The 18511-nt window shown below is 36.1% G+C and overlaps 1 protein-coding gene across 2 annotated transcripts in view; it reads left to right on the top strand.

The window, feature by feature from the left end:
- The window catches only part of LOC127634829 (catenin delta-2-like), a 422761-nt gene that overhangs the window by 341621 nt on the left and 62629 nt on the right, over positions 1–18511 (top strand). For both annotated transcript variants that reach the window (XM_052114524.1, XM_052114525.1), the window contains one exon: positions 13588–13705. In XM_052114524.1, coding sequence (XP_051970484.1) covers positions 13588–13705 — 118 coding nt within the window. The remainder of the gene's footprint in view (positions 1–13587; positions 13706–18511) is intronic.

Raw genomic sequence — 18511 nt, 5'->3', positions numbered from 1 at the left:
AACCATGACATAGATAACTAATATTGGCAATATATTCATGCCGTTTAGCCAGAGGGGAACTAGCCCCTAAAGTGAGACTGGTTTCTCCCAAGATTATTTTTCTCTAATAACCAACATCTTAAGGAGTTTTGTGTTCCCTTGCCACAGTCGCCTTCAGCTTTCTCACAGGGATTCTAAATACAATTATTATTTACTTATTTTTATACACAATTTACAATCATATTTAATTAAACTACACAATGATGACACACAGTTTTTTTTAAATGCATGATTTCCTGTAAAGCTGCTTTGAAATTATACGTGTTGTGAAAAGCACTATACAAATAAAAAATGACTTTAACACACCTATGTGATTGCTTATATAGCATATGTTTTGTTAACACACATATTATAATTTGTATTATCTGAATTTACTGCATACATTTAGCATCTAAATGGTACACATCCCTCTTCTGTAATATGCAAAGTACACATTGTAATTAATGTAGTAACAAAGCAAAACACATTTATTTTGAAAGTGGAAATTAGGGGCCAGTTGCATAATTATATCCATTAACTTAAGAAGTCATCTAACAATTAGTATGACTTACTAAAGATGCCAGAGAAAACCTGTTGCATAAAACAAGCACACAGTTGTCTTTAATAAGTCTATTTCGTATTGTGGGTAAAGTAAGACACTGGGTGACTTAAAGAAATGACAGACAGCAGGTGCTTTTCACAGTTTTCCTTCACTGAAAATATTTGCATATTAGAAGAATACAATGCTTCTGAATCAATTTTATGAACAAATTAATTGATTTTAAACCAAATTATAAAAAATGCAAGAAATGTTGTTACCATCGTAGAAGTCAAAGTCTTCTACAAAGTCTCATTTGAAGCCCCTTTCAGTCTTCAACTGAAGCCCCCGCTGGCTTAGCTGAAAGTTATATTCCATGGCAACATACACTCTAAACAAAAGTTAGCCTAGGGGTCTCCTGTCTTACATTTTTATCATAAATTAGTCCAATCAAAATTTTTATGAAACAGACTGAAAAAGTTAAGACCACAATTTTAGAAAACTAACTTGTAAGACTAGTCTAAAAATGTTTTATGCAACTGACCAAAGATGCATTTATGTAAAGGTTAGAACTCAGACCACTAGTAAAAATCCTTAGCATGTATCTAATTGTATGCATTTTAATATCAAATGGTACTATCAGCATAACAATTTGAGTGAAAAAATGCATTAAAAAATTAAAATAAATTTCAGATGTTGAGAGAGAGTTTATTTTACTACTATTTTTATGGACTCCTTTTGCTTTAATGATAGCATGCACTCCAGATTGCATGGACAAGTTTGTTAAAATCCTGATGATCATTGTCTCAAATGTTCTTATTTGATTAGTGACCTAGTAGTGTTTCAGAATCTTCAATGTCACTTATACATTTTACTCCATGACGTTTCTTTGTTTTGCATTTCCGGAAACTTTCTGTTTATCTTTAGGTTAAAATTTGATTTACATTTCAACATATCAGTCTGGTCTCTGACTTGTAACACTGCTGTAAAATCAATGAGCTGTGTGCCAAGCTATGCATCAAATATTTCAAGTCCCCCTAAAATAATACAAATTATTTTGGATAAGACATTGTCTTGTACTTGCACTCTTGTTGTCTCCTTTGGGGATCACCTTGGAGACGACAGTCATGTTGCCAATTTCTTGCCATTTCTGACATTAAATATTTCAACTCAGAGTGAAAATATTTGTCAGAGTGTTTCGTTCTCTCCTGTGGAGGCGGGTATACTCCAAAAACCCATTGAAAATCAGTGAAGCAGTGTTAGTGGAATTAAGCCTCCTCCCAATGGGAGTTTGATGCACTTCTTTTGTAAATCACTTCCACAAGCTGAAATCAAATTTATGAAGCCTGCGTGTCTCCATGGGCAAAAAAATAAATCTAATAGAAAGAGATTTTTTTCTGCTACAAAGCACAATCCCTTATGACATATCCCTTACAAAAAAGCATCACAACATTGGATTTCCTTTTTCTCTTTCCCTGGCAGACTTCTCTGAATGAATGAATCAGCCATTTACACAGTTAAATAGCTCTGCCCACTGTTCAGATCCGGCAACTCACTAGTTGTCAGCTGGATCTCAGTCAAACCTCAACTGCTCCCCTCTCTCAAAGGCCCTCTTAAGGATCTTTTCCTCTCATTTGTGGGAGTGTTGTACTTGAACCCTCAAACAGTTGATTGGGGAATTGTTTCATAAGCAAGGTGCCTGCTTCCTATTGTGTGATCAAAGAGTAAAAATGCAGCTGCAGTTTTGATGGAAACTGTGACAAATGTTTCATTTGTCTCAGGAAACTTCAGTCCTGAACATTGCTGGAAAACTAATTCTTGAAACAGGGGACAAAAACATGTCCCACAGTTTTATCTGCCTTTAGTTTTTATATTATTCAGATGGTTTGATGATCAGAGTGTTTTTAGCACAAATATACTTTATTTATTTAATCATAATTATGGCATTACTGTGACACTCATTAAACCTACAACCACCTGTCTTCAGGCCATATTTCTGAAACAGTCTGTTAATATGAACATGGCCTTCACCCTGAAGGTCTTCTTTCAATATTTCACCTGCTATGGTTTCAGCGTGACCACACAGCTGTATGAAAATCACCAGATTTGGGTGACTGTGTGGACACATCATGTACATACATATTTTGTGTGTGTGCATGCATGTGTGTGTTTGCACGTGTATATATTATAATTTTAGCAGCTTCACCACTAAAAAATAAAAATAGTATATAATAAAAAAAAAGAAATGTTTAGGATTTTCCCCTCATTTTAAGGTCCTGTTAGTAGCTGGCAAAACCAGAAAAATTTTATCGAAACTTGATTTAATACATATTTGATACACAAAATGTGATTAATTTGTCAACATAGGCTGTCAACCATATCAGATATTCAGACAACTCAATAAATGGAGCTAAAAAAAATTTAAAACAATCCTGTATTCCCAATTCATTCTTCAAAGTAAATGCTAAATTTATCAGTATTTACAATAAATATTTGTCACTTGTATAAACTTTTGTAAGCCCATTTGAATTTGTCAATGTGGAGAGACCTACTAAGACACATTCCCATGTATGATATGCGGAAGGAAATTTGCTGGCTAAGTTTATGTTGCGGATTCCATTTTTAAGCCACATGTCTTATAAGACATGGGAGCAGCTCCCTTGTCACTTGCACATAATTGTGTTGAGTATTTGAGCAGCTGTGGAGGTCCGTGTTGTAACCTTGATGGGGAAAATTGTGCTGTTGATAATCCAGATACTCCAGATCACCTTGACATTTGGCCTCCCTGTTGGTTACTGTGGTAACCACCCCATCCCGCCAACAAGAGATCTGGCACATCTTCTTTCTCAAATTGGCAGCCATCATGTATTGCCTCACAGTTAATCTAAACTGACAATCTGTCACCTAGGGGTGTGCAGCAAAGCTTGTATCTGTATTCGGATATAACCGGGTGTTGGCGGAGCTGATACCGGAAGTGCATCGAAACGAAATGAAACTCCAATTTTTAAGTTTGTTTTAAGACAATTTAAGATTTTTTGCAATGTGAAATCATTTTTGGGAGAATTTAACACATTATTCACTGGCACATTTTCTTGACAGGTTTTGTGCAATTCGCCCTCAAATACTGAAGTCTAGAGCAGTCGTTTTCTATGGATTCCCAGTGGCCACCTGATGAATGAGTGTACCCCTTGATTGAAGATAATTCTTTCAAGACCACATAACTGTTCAAGACACCATTCAACCAAGTCTGTTTAAACAACAAAGGGACAGTTGTTTGTCCTTGCTAGGAATGTTTAAGGTGTGCTTGATTGAAAAAAACACTACTTGTGTGCAAGTGACATGATTGAAATAAAATTACTTACCAATAAAAAACTAAAGGGCTTATTAATTGTGGTAAATTAGCAGTAGCACGCCTGAAAATTATGGTAAATCCTTAAACCGCTCATATGACTTAAACTTCAGTTTTGATTCTAATCGCAATGCTGTTCATTTTGAAACAGCGTTCTGTCTAACATTGAGTCAACCCTCTTAAGTAACATTAAATACCATCAGCTGGTTATGTTGCAAAGTAAATTCCCCACAGGTTGATCAGGACCCCAACACAAAGCTAAGTAATAAATGGACATGAAATATTATTTCTTAATTTAATTTTTTTATGTGAGAAGAGTGAGACTAAAATTATACAAGTGACATGAAATCTTCACAGCTGTGTAGGGAATCGGTTGTCTGGAACAACAGACAATTAAAGTTTAGCGGTTATTTTTCAAAGATTTACAGCTGTTGAATGCCACAATTGACCAATCAGAATTTAATATTCCATAGAGCCATGTAACGACATATTTTACGCACTATTTTCTCTGCCTTTTCTTATTAAACCCTTTTCTTACAGACCTTCCCATATTGTCCCTATCTATAGGCATATAGCTCTTCTCCACCAGCCAGATATTCAAACCAAAATGCTTTATGGACAATATCAGCCAGTTTGCACTTCTGCCATGTCAGCATCGGATTACCCTGCAAAGCATCAACCAGGGGATTTATTAAATAATTGTATCATTTTGGCATACTCCATCAAATGATGGCATGATAAATCATGCCTATGGCAGCCTCTAATTCCCCCTCTGATATCAGTCCAGCGTGACGCACCTTGAAAAGTAATGAAACAATTTCTCTCTTTCTCCTCTCGGCCTGCGTGATGCATTGTCTACATCTCTGCCAAGCTGCGAGCAGAGCCGTCCTCTGTCACATCCATCACTCTCATCAGAGGTGAATCATCTATCTGCGTTTGGTCTCAATTACAGGACTCCCCATATTCCTCAGTAGGGCTAAGCAGTATGACAATAAACTGTACATACAATGGTAAAAACGTGTCAGCTGTTAGAGATTTTTTGGTACAGTATATTAGTGGCTTGATTTTAATAAAACAACACCAACCAAAAAATTATAAATTATCTTATATCACCATGTAAGCTCTAACAGGATGAATGGGATCCCATCTCCACCAACGCAGCACATAGGCTACTGTTTGTGAAAGGATATGTGAATAAAAATAATGTATTGCTTCTAAAATTATGTCTTTGCATTTATTTTAACTGCAGAAGAGTAAGTAACTTGTTAATTGAAACCAACTGTTATTAAGTACTTGGTTATATTAAGTAAAATATTAATATTTACTGTATGTGGACCAATAATTTAAGTAGTAACAATGCATAATGCATGTGTCATGGTAATTTAGATTTCTATGCCATATTTATAAGGTTTTAGAAGTGTGTTAAATGTGTGAGGATATCTACTAACCTGTCACAAATCTGGCATAATCATACAGGCATATTGAAATTATTTAATTCGTTCCATGGTATAACTGAAGCTAAACCCCCCGGTTATGCCGACAGTTCAGAGAGAACCTACATTTATTTCTTCACTGTAAACCATAGATATCAATCCAACTTTCGTTAACATAAACAAAAATGATCACATTATGTAATGCTTAAAAGATCATTAAATTTCAGAGCTGCCCATAGCCACTATTGAAATTTGCTGCTCAAAAGAACCCAGAAGTGCCTGCAGTATGTCATCGCAGTAATTTCATCTATCGTCTATTCTGCAAACTGAGTTGCAGATGGGTGCTTCCAGTGTAGGCCACTTTGGTGATTAGAACACGTGTGATTACATTTGTGTGTGTGTGTGTGTGTGTGTGTGTGTGTGTGTGTTGAGATATGCCATTTGCATAAGGTCTTAGACATTGTGTAGGTTGCTTAGGGTTGCCATGCAACATCACCCCTTGCTGTATTTATATAGAACTCAACTTGTTTGGGGTCACAGGTCCTGTAGCTTGTAGTTTTTACAACAGCTTTGAACGTGACTCATCTACTTACATTTATAATGTTTTACTGCTTTTGAATTTAAACTCAAATGTTGCATATTGTGAAGCTGTTTTTGCCCTGATACCAAACTTATCAATCATTTGTTGTAAATAATCATATCTCTCAATTTTTTTATTTGTATTTTTTTGACATCTATTAAAGGGTTAGTTCACCCAAAAATTAAAATTCTCTCATCATTTACTCACCCTCGTGATATCCCAGATTTGAATGACTTTCATCTGCTGAACACATTTGAAGAAAATAGAAAAATATCTTATCTCAGTAGGTCCTTAAAGTGGATGGTGATTTGACTTTTGAAGCTCCAAAAAGAACAGTCATCATAAACGTCATCGATACAACCCCAGCGCAGGGCTCCAGACTAAAAAAAGCCATTTGCTCCTAAACTGAAACATTAAGGAGCCAAATTGCTGTTTTTAGTCACCAAATCACAGATTTGCTCAATTTAGATTGCTGTTCAGAAACATAGATTGTAATGTCTGATAGAAAGCCAAAGAAAAACTTCTGATAATAACCCATTAATATGAAGTTTAATATACAGTATGCACTGTATAGTTTAGAAGATAAGTTTGGATTCCCCTTTTGTCTCATAAATGTTCACACCCCTTTCATAATTTGTACAAATATATATATTTTTTTTTATTTAGTACTGCCCTTCAGTGTCTACATTACAGATATTTACATAAAGCATTGTATGCATATAGTAGTGTGTTGTCTTCTTAAGCATCAATTAATGTTTTGCACCTTGTGTATTAGCTGTGTACAAGTCCCTCAATTGTCCTAAATTTCAAAAGCTGGATCTCATACATATATATATATATATATATATATATATATATATATATATATATATATATATATCATTTAAATTGTTTTAAAATATTAAGTCCTTCTTTACTGCTACCAATGGCCCAGACACAGAGACTACAAGAGTGCAAATTGAATGAAATCCCAGATGCAGTTTAACCTGAGCTCCAGAGTTCAAATCCTCAGTTCATTTCAGTTGATTCATCAAAAAGTCCCAGTTAAAAACAGTAATTTGTTCATGACTCTCTCATGCTTCTTTGTTGTTGCATGCCGCATATGAACGCATACACACCCGACTGTCGCTGTCGAACAAAACTAGATTTTCATCTATTGTTGCAATAAAACAAATGTCGGCATTCAGGAACATTTTAGTCGCAGAAGGGGGTTAATTTAATGTCTTCTAAAGCGGTATAATTGCTTTGGGTGCTTTTTAACTATAAAGCATTACTTCCGGTCAGCAGCAATATACATGTGTGACGTAATCGCACTGGCATGTTCACTCGAGAATTGACACGTGCGACACACGCTGTTTACAACTGAGTAGGTGGAACGCTGTACAGAAGCTTCGTAGGTTTAGATCTTTATTTGTATCTGTTTCTTTACTCACAATGGTGCATTTGTGTACTTATCTTGGATGTCTCAACTGAGAGAAGAGCGTGAGATTACGTCTGTAACATTTCAACGCAAATACGTCACACGAGAGACCACTTGAACTCAGCGCTCTCCTGAAGCTTAACAGAAGCGATGGATTATATTTAAAGAGTACTTAAATATTGATCTTTTTCGCACCAAAGTGATCGTCTCTCTTTAGAAGACATTAATTTAACCGCTGGAGTCGTATTGATGATGTTTATGCTAACTGTCTGTTCATTTTGGTGCTTCAAAAGTCTGATCACCACCCACTTGCATAATATGGAGCCAAGATATTTTTCTATTTTTCTTCAAATGTGTTCTGCAGAAAAAAGTAATACACACCTGGGATTTCATGAGAATGAGTCAATTATGAGAGAATTTTAATTTTTGGGTGAACTAACCTTTTAAGTCCCAAATTAAAAACAAAATTCAAATGAAATGAAGCACATTTAATTTCTAAAGTATTTCATTACTGGGATTTTTTGAACCGTTATTACATGGTTATAAACAAAAAAATATATATTTTGATGGGTACCATTATTGTGATACAATTTTGGTCACCACCCACCCCTATTCCTCAGGACACTGTTCACTGCCTTGAAAGATTTTGATCAATTAAAAAAAGCTGATGCTGCTAGCCCCATAAAAGAGAAATGCTTGTGGGAAACTAAACACTTTAATTGGCGCTCATGGAGCCCCTTACAGGTTGCCGGAAGTCAGGAGAGTGAAGTGTGTGCATGTGTGATTATGGACGAACCCAAACCTTGAGGTCTTCTCTCTCCTCATTAATGTTCCCTGTGTGCTGTTAATGGGACTCATTTGACTGTTTAATAACCCAGAATGGCCCCAGGATTTTGAAAGTTGTTGTGATTCATGACTGAAACCAAATGGTTGGATGAAATTTATCTTATTAAAGGGTAAGTTAACCCAAACATTCTGTCAACAACTCATGTTGTTCCAAACACATATTCTTCCATGGAACGAAAATGGAAATGTAAAGCAGCAAGTCAAAAGGCACTGAAACAAAATTAGAAAGAGTACATGATGACAGAATTTCCTATCTGGGTGAACTATTCCTTTAATATGTTCACTTCATACTCAAAATGCTTTATCTTTCCACCACAACATTCCCAACTGCTTCATTATAAAACAAGAAGAATGCCAAAAAAAAAATACCCAAATTAAATGACCTCTTGGATTCAGACTCTTGTATGCTTGTTACATTTTATTGCATAGGGTAGTCAGGCCTGGAGAGCACAGAGCTCTTCTCAGTCTGATGCGTATTAGCATAACCTTTGATTAACTCTTTTCCCATATGGTTGTGGAGCTTGGATGTTTAATTTCCCACAAAAAGGGTTGCAACAAGCTCTCCATTAAGTAAGAGCAGCATAGATGAATGCTTTTGCCAATGGCAGGATCTGAGAAACTGCTTTGTCATTGCTGTGAAGTGCTGTACTACTTATTCAACAGAGTAGTATTTTAGGTGTTATGCAATCACTTTTTAAGTAGTGTTGACAAATATGAGTGTCTAAATAACCTATGCTGATATCTTAAATGCAGAGTGGCCGATTGTAGATGTATTGCAGATAGCCACTTATACAGTAAATATTGCCAGTTAAAAGTTTGGACATACTTGACTGAATTTGTGTTTCTCAATTATGTTTATTATATGAATGAACATTACAGTTATATAGTACTTTACACTGTGAACAGGGGACTCTCCTCAACCAATAAGTCTATCACTCCACAGTGGAGTGATAGAGCCAAATAATGGATGGGGATTATTAGGGAGCCATAATTGATAAGAGCCAATGGGGGAATTTGGTCAGGACACCTGGGTTACACCCCTACTCTTTTAGAGAAGTGTCCTGGGAATTTTATTGACCACAGAGAAAGACAGTGCTTCTTTACAATATTGTGTCCCCATCACAACACTGGGGAATTAGGGTCAACACACTCCCTAATACTTCTTTCAGCAGCAATCTTAATTTCCCCAGGAGGTCTCCCAGCCAGGTACTGACCAGGCTCAACCCTGCTTAGCTTCAGTTAGCAACCAGTCTTGAGCTTCAGGGTGATACTACTGCTGGTTGCATATGGTTGAAATGAGTTCTGTAGACATATAAAATATGCATGACTAAGCATATCTTTCTGAAACTAATTTATGTATTTACTTATTAAATGAATGGATGAGTTGAGACAGATGGTGGAGTAAAAGCATCTGACCTATGTTTAGTATACATGTGTGATAATTCCATCAATGCTGTTTAAAAAGCAATACAGGTGTACCTAATGAAGTTGCTTGAATTTACTCTTATACTCTCATTTTTGTGTCAAAGTATTTAGCAAAATATGAATACAAATTTGAAGTTTACTGGTTGTATTGCGGTTTGTTCAGTATACAGGACTACCACAGTGTTTCCCATTAATTACCTAGACTGTGGCGTACCACCACAGTTTCATAATCAACTGAAAATATTTGTAAACTTCTTATAATAACATAAAAAATCGGTAACGTTGTGTTTTGCACCATTGGTTCGGCAAAGCATCTCTCAATCCCAGTCAGTCAGGCACCCCAATCTATACACATTGTATAACATTTGTAAGTGTAACGGTAGCCAGCTGGTAGTTGGCTGTGTAGTGTGTAAACCTCACTCCCCTGTCCTCAAGAGGCACACTAGGGACTGACACTAGGGGCTATAGCCTTTAGCCTCCTCGTTAGCATGCCCACCTCCCCTCCCGGAGACACCGGTTTGAATCCCGCTCGGAGCGGGTCGAGTAGGAACGGCAACAGTGGTGCCATGACCAGGAAGGGAGTGAGGTTTAGGAAGGTGAGTATTCATGATTTTTGCATATTATGTAGCAAGAAAGTATACATATTCGAAAAAGAATAGTCTTGGTCTACTAGTTGTATTCAATAGCTATGATTTGCATAATGTATTTAGAAGATTGTTTACTTTTTCATTTTACAAAATTCAGGGTTCTAATGATAAATCTCATCAACATCGATTGGTTTAGCATGTGACTCGATTCAAAATGATTTAATTCATATGAAACATGTCTGTTATAACTTGTATGTTTCTGTAAGCCATGCCTTGTTTAATGACTTTTTGATGAAAATTTACACAACAAATTGGATATAACACTTACAAATATACTGTAGGTCTTAAATCCAAAAGCTGGTGCTTTCAGATCCCCTGAATATTTAATAAAGCAGGGCCATAAAGGAAATAAATAGACAAGTTTGTAATACCAATGCTTCATATGCAGGTTACATTATGTATTTCCAATGCTTTTTCCAACTATTTTCATATATTATTGACAAGGAAGCAATTTTTTCCTCATTCTCAGCTATACCGATTCAAATAAATGATACATAGCAATTGATTTTGGTTCCACTGAATACAGAAATGTAAATCCTGTATGGTGTAATGTATCCTGTTTCTCCATTACAATTCATGTGAGGGAGATTTTTTTATTATGAGTGGGCCATTTTCCCAAAGGCAATTCTGTGTGTTGTTGCATAGAGACTCTCACATTTCATGTTCTTTAATTCGACACACAAGGGAGTTTTTAGCCGAGATAAAACCTTTCTCAACACACTCATATGATATGGAATAGAGTCTTAAATAGAACTCTGGTTTGTTGTTATTGTGTGTTGAATAAACACATGGGTTGTGATTTACTTTTGAAATTGTGCCATTGTCTCATTGTAATTTGTCACAGTGAATGTCTAAGATCGTATCGTAAACAAGACATTATGCGACAAGCGATAAATTCTATTTCGTCCATGTTAATCCATGAGATTTTGTCCTAACCAGCTGTGATGCATTTTGTCGGTTGCTTGGTTTTTTGGTTTTTTGTGTTACACTGGGTAGCACCATAAACATAGAATACAGATACAACATTTGCATTACTGCTGCAGTTTGTAATCACAGCGATATATCAGTGCCTCCTCCATACTGGAAAGGTCAAGCTCCATAAACACATGTAAGTGAATTGACAGATGCAGCCTGCAACACTTGTCATGCCTTGGTCAGCATTTTCATGTGTGAAATCATCCACCTTTTGTCTTGAGTCTAGCTGGTTCGTTCAGCATAGACTGCACAGTGTTGCAGCATTTTTGTTAGTGTAAGGACACTAGGTTAGCTAGTGATTACTTTTTAAAGGTTATATCCAAAATGTTGACCTTTCCAAATGGTGGTGTTGTTGACACATCCGGATCAGCCCAATGTGGGTGGGATCTTGGTATTCCATTTCTATTGGCAGCCCTATCTTGGGTCAGAAATAGATGGGGTTTGGGGCAAAAATGCCATCTAAAATGACAAAAATACCCCCAATATTAAAAAATATGGTTTGCAAAAAATGCCTTTGTATAGTGAAAGAATTCATGTGTTTTTTTTTTTGTTTTTTTTGACATCATTTGATATAATTTTTAGTATTAGAATTCTAGTTATTTTGGCATACAATCTAAATTGATGTTGATTTAATTCCTATGGGAAAATATAATATATTCTCAGTCTTTTACATTTGAGGTACAGTACAGTTTGTTTTAAATGTATAGGGGAAAAAATACCCTCATGATGCCCCTGAAAATCAAATCTAGGGGCAAATATTGACTATTAAAGGGATAGTTCACCCAAAAATTAAAATTGTCCCCTCATTTACTCACCATCATGCCATCCGAGATGTGTTTGACTTTCATCACCAGAACACAAATAAAGAGGTCATACAATGAAGTGAATAATGATCAGACATTTGTAGGTCCAAAAACCAAATAAAGGAAACATAAAAGTAATCCATATGACTCCAGTGGTTAAATCCATATCTTCAGAGGCAATATAATGTAATAGGTGTGAGTGAGAAACAGAACAATATTTAAGTTTTTTTTTTACACTTAATCTCCACTTTAACTTTCACTTTCAGATATAAAAGTTAAACTAAACAGGCATCACATGTGAGTTTGAGATTTAAAAGTGATAAAAAAGATAAAGAGATAAAAAAAGAGGACCTCAATCTGTTTCTCACCCACACCTATTATATCGCTTCTGAAGATATGGATTTAACCACTGTAGTCGTATGGATTTTTTATGTGATTTTTGGAGCTACAAAGGTCTGATCACCATTCACTTGCATTGAATGGACCTACAGAGCTGAGATATTCTTCTAAAAATCTTTGTTTGTGTTCTGCTGAAGAAAGTAAGTCACACGTCTGGGGTGGCACAAGGATGAGAAAATGATGAGCGAATTGTCATTTTGGGTGAACAATCGTTTTAATGTAAAAGTTCATTTCTGACATTGGCCCTCCCACAGCAGAATCTCATTAGTTGTATTAAACACAGCTGTATATTAAACATCAAATATGTTCTGTTTAGCTGTGATTTTATCACAACGCATAACATTTTCACAGAAAATTACTTCCATGATACCTCACTAAAAACGTATCACACCTGATTTTCACTGTTTGTTTACATGGAGTTAACCAGTTGCATCTTCCATACAGTATTTAGCTTCCATAGTGTATGGGTATTGAGAAATAAATGTCAAATAAATGTTAGAGAAAAGTGCAAATCTTAGGTCCTGTTTTTCACCTTTTTTAATCACCCTCTTACCTTCATTATACATTTTCATGGAGTGTAACAAATTAAATGTTCAAAAGTATAATCATTCTCTTAATTAATATAAGGTCACAAAAGCTGCATGCCTAATATTGGTTATTATAAGAGAATCCTTGGAAGAATTAGCAAAATGCTGTTTAGTTTGTGATGGAGTACTGTGCACCACACCGCAGTGCATGTCAACTTTCTATGCGTATTTCATGTCAACCACCCATAAAACTTGTGATAGTTTACATTTTCCAAGAAACAACAAAATCTGAAGACTTTTTCAATTGCCTGAAATGATGCCAATGATCCCTATCCATCCCTTTTTCTGTTGTCAAATGTATTTTAGTGTCAGTATCTCTCTCCCTGAAGACTATTAGTATCAGATACTGTATTAATACATGCCAGAGGTGGGAGATTTGGAGTGATTTGTTTTAATGGCACACACTCATGAGATATTGTACATTTGCATTTTGTTTGTCACAGTGGTAAAGAAAAAAGCAGTCATATCCCTGGAGTGAATCTGCACCTCTGGGACAAGCATAAGAATGAATCTGTCTGATTTAACACACTTATTACTGACCTGTGTACCTCTGTTTCTCTTCCTCAGGAATGTGAGTTCTGCGGGGGAGGAGGCTCGGAGGAGGATGAGAGAATGTGAAGGTCTGACGGACACACTGCTTTTTGTCATCCAGACTTCCCTTGGCAGCAGTGAGATTGATAGCAAGGTATGATTTTGTATACCTCTCTCTCTCTCTCTCTGTCTCTCGTAAGGGTTGGCGAAATCATAAGCAAAAAAAAAAAAAAATCATATATTCTTGACATTCACAATCAAAATGTTTTATGTAAAACTAAAAATAAAACTGCTGGGAAAAAGTATTAAAGGTTCATTTTTATTTAAAACAATAGCCAATGTATAGCTAGAATATTGAGACATTTGAAGAACTTTTTTTCATCAGAACAGTCATATATTGAAACAACGTGATCAACAAATAACTAATTAAAAATACTATTTTTATCTATGTCTAATGTTGTATGTTTTTAATCCAAGCCAAAAATTAGCTTTTCTCTATTTTTATGTTGAACATGATAAGTGATGTTTTTGCTTCTGAAGCAGATTCGTCTATCGCAGATTTGTTTTGTATTAGAAACCATTTTGGCAAACATATAAAGTACCAGGCTTAAATACACAGTTGATAGTGGTGCTATTTTATCATTCTTGTGGTAATTTTAGGAGCGGAGGATCGATCTGAAAACTCATCAGCCTCTCAACACAATATAGCAGTTTTAAAGAATTTTTGAGAATATGTGATGAGAATACTTTATTTTTTTAGAATGTTTTTAAGAATATGTGATATCATTTCAAAGAAAACATATCAACTGAACTTTAATAATTAGAACTAAAATGTAGCAGCCATGTACAGTTGAAGTCAGAGGTTTACACCTTAGCCAAATACATTTCAACTCAGTTTTTCCACAATTCCTGAAATGTAATCATAGAAATATTCCCTGTGTTAGGTCAGTTAGGATCACTACTTTATTTTGAGAATGTCAGAATAATAGTAGAGAGAATTATTTATTTCACCTTTTATTTCTTTCATCACATTCCCAGTGGGTCAGAAGCTTAAATATACAATTTGTTAGTATTTGGTAGCATTGCCTTGAAATTGTTTAACTTTGGTCAAACATTTTGGGTAGCCTCACAATAAGTTGCTGGCATTTTGGCCTATTCCTCCAGACTGAAGTGGTATAACTAAGTCAGTATTTGAGGCCTCCTTTCTCGCACACGCTTTTTCTCTTCTGCCCACAAATTTTCTATCAAATTGAGGTCAGGGCTTTGTGATGTACACTCCACTCCAATACCTTGCTTTGATGTCCTTAAGCCATTTAGCCAAAATATTGGAGGTATGCTTGGGGTCATTGTCCATTTGTAAGACCCATTTGTGACCTAGCTTTAACTTCATGACTGACATCTTGAGATGTTGCTTCAATATATCCACATAATTTTCCTTCCTCATGATGTCATTGGTGTGTGAGTGTGAGTGTGAATGTGTGTGTGAATGGGTGATTGGGACACAGTGTAAAGCGCTTTGGTAACCTCTAAGGTTAAAAAAGCACTATATAAGTGCAGACCATTTACCAAGATGCCATCTATTTTGTGAAGTGCACCAGTCCCACCTGCAGCAAAGCACCCCACAACATGATGCTGCCACCCACATGCTTCACGATTGGGATGGAGTTCTTCGGCCTGCTAGCCTCATCCTTTTTCTTCCAAACATAATGATGGTCATTATGGCCAAAAAGTTACATTTTAGTTTCATCAGACCAGAGGAAATTTTTCCAAAAAGTAAGATCTTTGTTCCCATTTGCACTTGCAAACTTTAGTCTGGCTTTTTTATGGCGGTTTTGAAGTATTGGCTTTTTCCCTGCAGAGCAGCCTTACAGGTTATGTCGATATATGTCTCGTTTTACTGTGGATGTAGATACTTGTCTACCAGCATCTTCACAAGGTCCTCTGAGATTGATTTGTACTTTCTGCACCAAACTACGTTCATCTCTACGAGACAGAATATGTCTCCTTCCTGAGTGGTATGTGGCTGCATGGTCCCATGGTGTTTATACTTGCATACAATTGTTTGTACAGATGAATGTTGAACCTTCAGGCATTTGGAAATTGCTCCCAAGAATGAACCAGACTTGTGGATGTCCACAAGTTTTTTTCTAAGGTCTTGGCTGATTTCTTTTGATTTGACCATGTTGTCAAGCTAAGAGGCACTGAGTTGGAAGGTAAGCCTTAAAATACTGTACATACACAGGTACACCTCCAGTTGACCAATTAGCCTATCAGAAGTGAACTATCCCTTTAAGGGCTCTTGTCAGATCTGGATGAATTTGTCAATAAGAGAGGTTTGGAAAGATTTCTATAAATTATTATGGTGAAAACGTGAAAATGTCCCACAAGGACATTATATATAATGCTGAAATATAAACCAAAGCAAGATCATGCTTTATTAATGCTGCCTATTGCTATTTCTTAGCTTTTAAAGTCCCGTGCAGATTCTTACTTCAGTGTAGTTACAGTTTTCAGCATCAAAATAATTTAGATCAGCAGTACCTCCACTCTCTAAATGCAGAGTACACAGCCTAGTGCGTAGGGTACCAACCCTACTTATGAAACACTCGCTGTGTCTGAAACCGCCCCTATCCTCTATATAGTGCAATATTTAGAGTGTCCGCCATTTTATAGGATTGTCTGAATTCTGAGTGAGCCACTCATTCCTTACTTTTATTCACTCATTATTACCCACTACATTTGATGTACACTCAACGACTGTTAATTGCCCACAATCCACCATGTGGGAGATGTAGGAGCTGGGCGTTTACTGCTTCCTTCACTTCTGCAATGTTTTATTTCATGCTGAATGTATTATATTACATTTTGACAAAATTACTTGATTAAAATAACATAATAACATATAGAGTGGCAAAAAATACAGATACATTTTAAAATAAAGTCTTTATTTGAACAAATGTGTTTACTCTTTATAACACACAGTGTATATTAAAAATGAAAAACAGAATGATGATTTATTGTATTAATATATTATTTCATAATAAGAATAACAAGTAAGGCACAAGTATTTTAAAAATTCATATGTGGTGATGTTTCTATTACAGCCCCAGAGGTCCGACGCTTTGTGTATAGCGTCCGAGTTCACTCATTTCGTTCACTCACTCATTTCTTTCACTCACTGCTAATATATAATGCACTTACTGTCATTCACTATATAGGAAATAGTGAACGATTACAGACACAGACACTCTCGCGCCTGCGCATCTCTCACACGCGCACCCTGTGCATCTCGCTGTGCACGCGCATCAATGCTGTCTGTTCGCGCTCCAGTTGTCAATCATGCAAACAGCAGAGCCAAGGCATTTATTTACTCTTAACTTGGATGTTTACATGGTTTTATAGTTAATCCGCCTGAAGAAGCTGCAATAGTTTCCAGTAACCCCACGAGGACGCAGGATAAATGTGTAAATACTGCTCGTGAAATGCAGGACACAGGACAAAGTGCACTAATATATCGCTGCACTGATTTTAAAATATACACTTAAAAACTGATAGTCGTAGTAGCCCATATTTACAGAATCACCATCACATTACACAGAAAACCCCATGTTATCATTAGAGCCAAATCTTACCTCAGCGTGCTACCTTAAATTGAAGCTGTGATTTTAACCTTGAAATATCTGCTTGTCTTGGTGTTAAATGAAGGCATTGCATGACAAAACAATTATTTTTTCACTGTGGGGAGCGAAGAAAGTGTTTCACTTTGTTTGAAGAGCATGATGCTGCTGCACTGATGACTTGAGTGACAGTCTGTGACAGCAGAGAGCGCCTCTGTGTGAACTTCCACTCTTGTAAAAGTCCCATTCAATAATCTCTATAAATTACGCATTATTAAAAATTAAACCCAGTAATGTAACAACCGGAACACCGGCCAATGTAAAGAAGTAAAAATTCTTGGATCTTATCACACCAAAAAAAAATATGGGTTGTGTTCCCATCTTCTGATTGGCATTGCCAACAGGGGTCCAACAGAATCAATGTAAACTTGTATCTCTTTTTTTAGATGTTTTTTAGAATCTTAGCGCAGGTCAATTCTCTGAGGCCAATTCTCAGGTCAATTCTCTGATGTCAAATATTAGATCATGAGGGGTTCTTGCAACATCCCTTCAAGATGTATAAAAAAGCCCTGATCATCAACGTTAGGTGCATAAATATTCAGTAAATAAGACTTTGTCCCTGAATTTCAGCTAAAACAATAATGAATCTTCCTAATTTATCTTTACTCTGTCTGAGACGTTTGAATTGTAGATGTTTACTTATCAGTTTAATGACTCCCCTGCTCTTACTCGAGCCAGCACTATAAAAAATGCCCACCCCATATCTTTCCAAATTTTTCAGCTTCCTCCGGGGAAAGGTGCATTTCTTGAAGAAAGTCTATATCATATTTATTATGCTTAAGAAGAGAAATAACCTTCCCTCTTTTTATGGGGTGCCCCAACCCATTCACATTTAACATGGAGAAAGACAATCCACTCTTATTAACATGTGACATTTTGACATGTAAGAAAAATTGGATTGTATGTCAAAAACAGGATTGTAAAGACCACATTCCAACAGTAAAACCCCCAAAAACAGAAGGAAAAAAAACAGAAAAAAAAATTTGCAAATGGCCATCCTTAGCATCTATTAAAAATTTGGCCGGGAATATCAGTGCAAAAGTGATCTTCTGTTGATTTTAAAGTTTCTTGCATTCCTTGAATCGGTCATGTTTCTCTCTTTTTGACTTTGCAAAGTCTGAGAACATAAAATGTTGTGGTTCTTCCAAGAATGCCTTCCTTTACTCCTCGCCTGGCATAAAACAATTTATCGGATGATCTCAGAAATTTGGCCAGAATTGATCGGGGCCTGTCTCCCTCCACAGATCTCCAAGCCAGAACCCTGTAAGCTTGCTCGATTTCCA

This window comes from Xyrauchen texanus, chromosome 42 (assembly GCF_025860055.1).
Source record: "Xyrauchen texanus isolate HMW12.3.18 chromosome 42, RBS_HiC_50CHRs, whole genome shotgun sequence".
Taxonomy (NCBI): domain Eukaryota; kingdom Metazoa; phylum Chordata; class Actinopteri; order Cypriniformes; family Catostomidae; genus Xyrauchen; species Xyrauchen texanus.
This window is presented reverse-complemented; position numbering and strand designations above follow the sequence as displayed.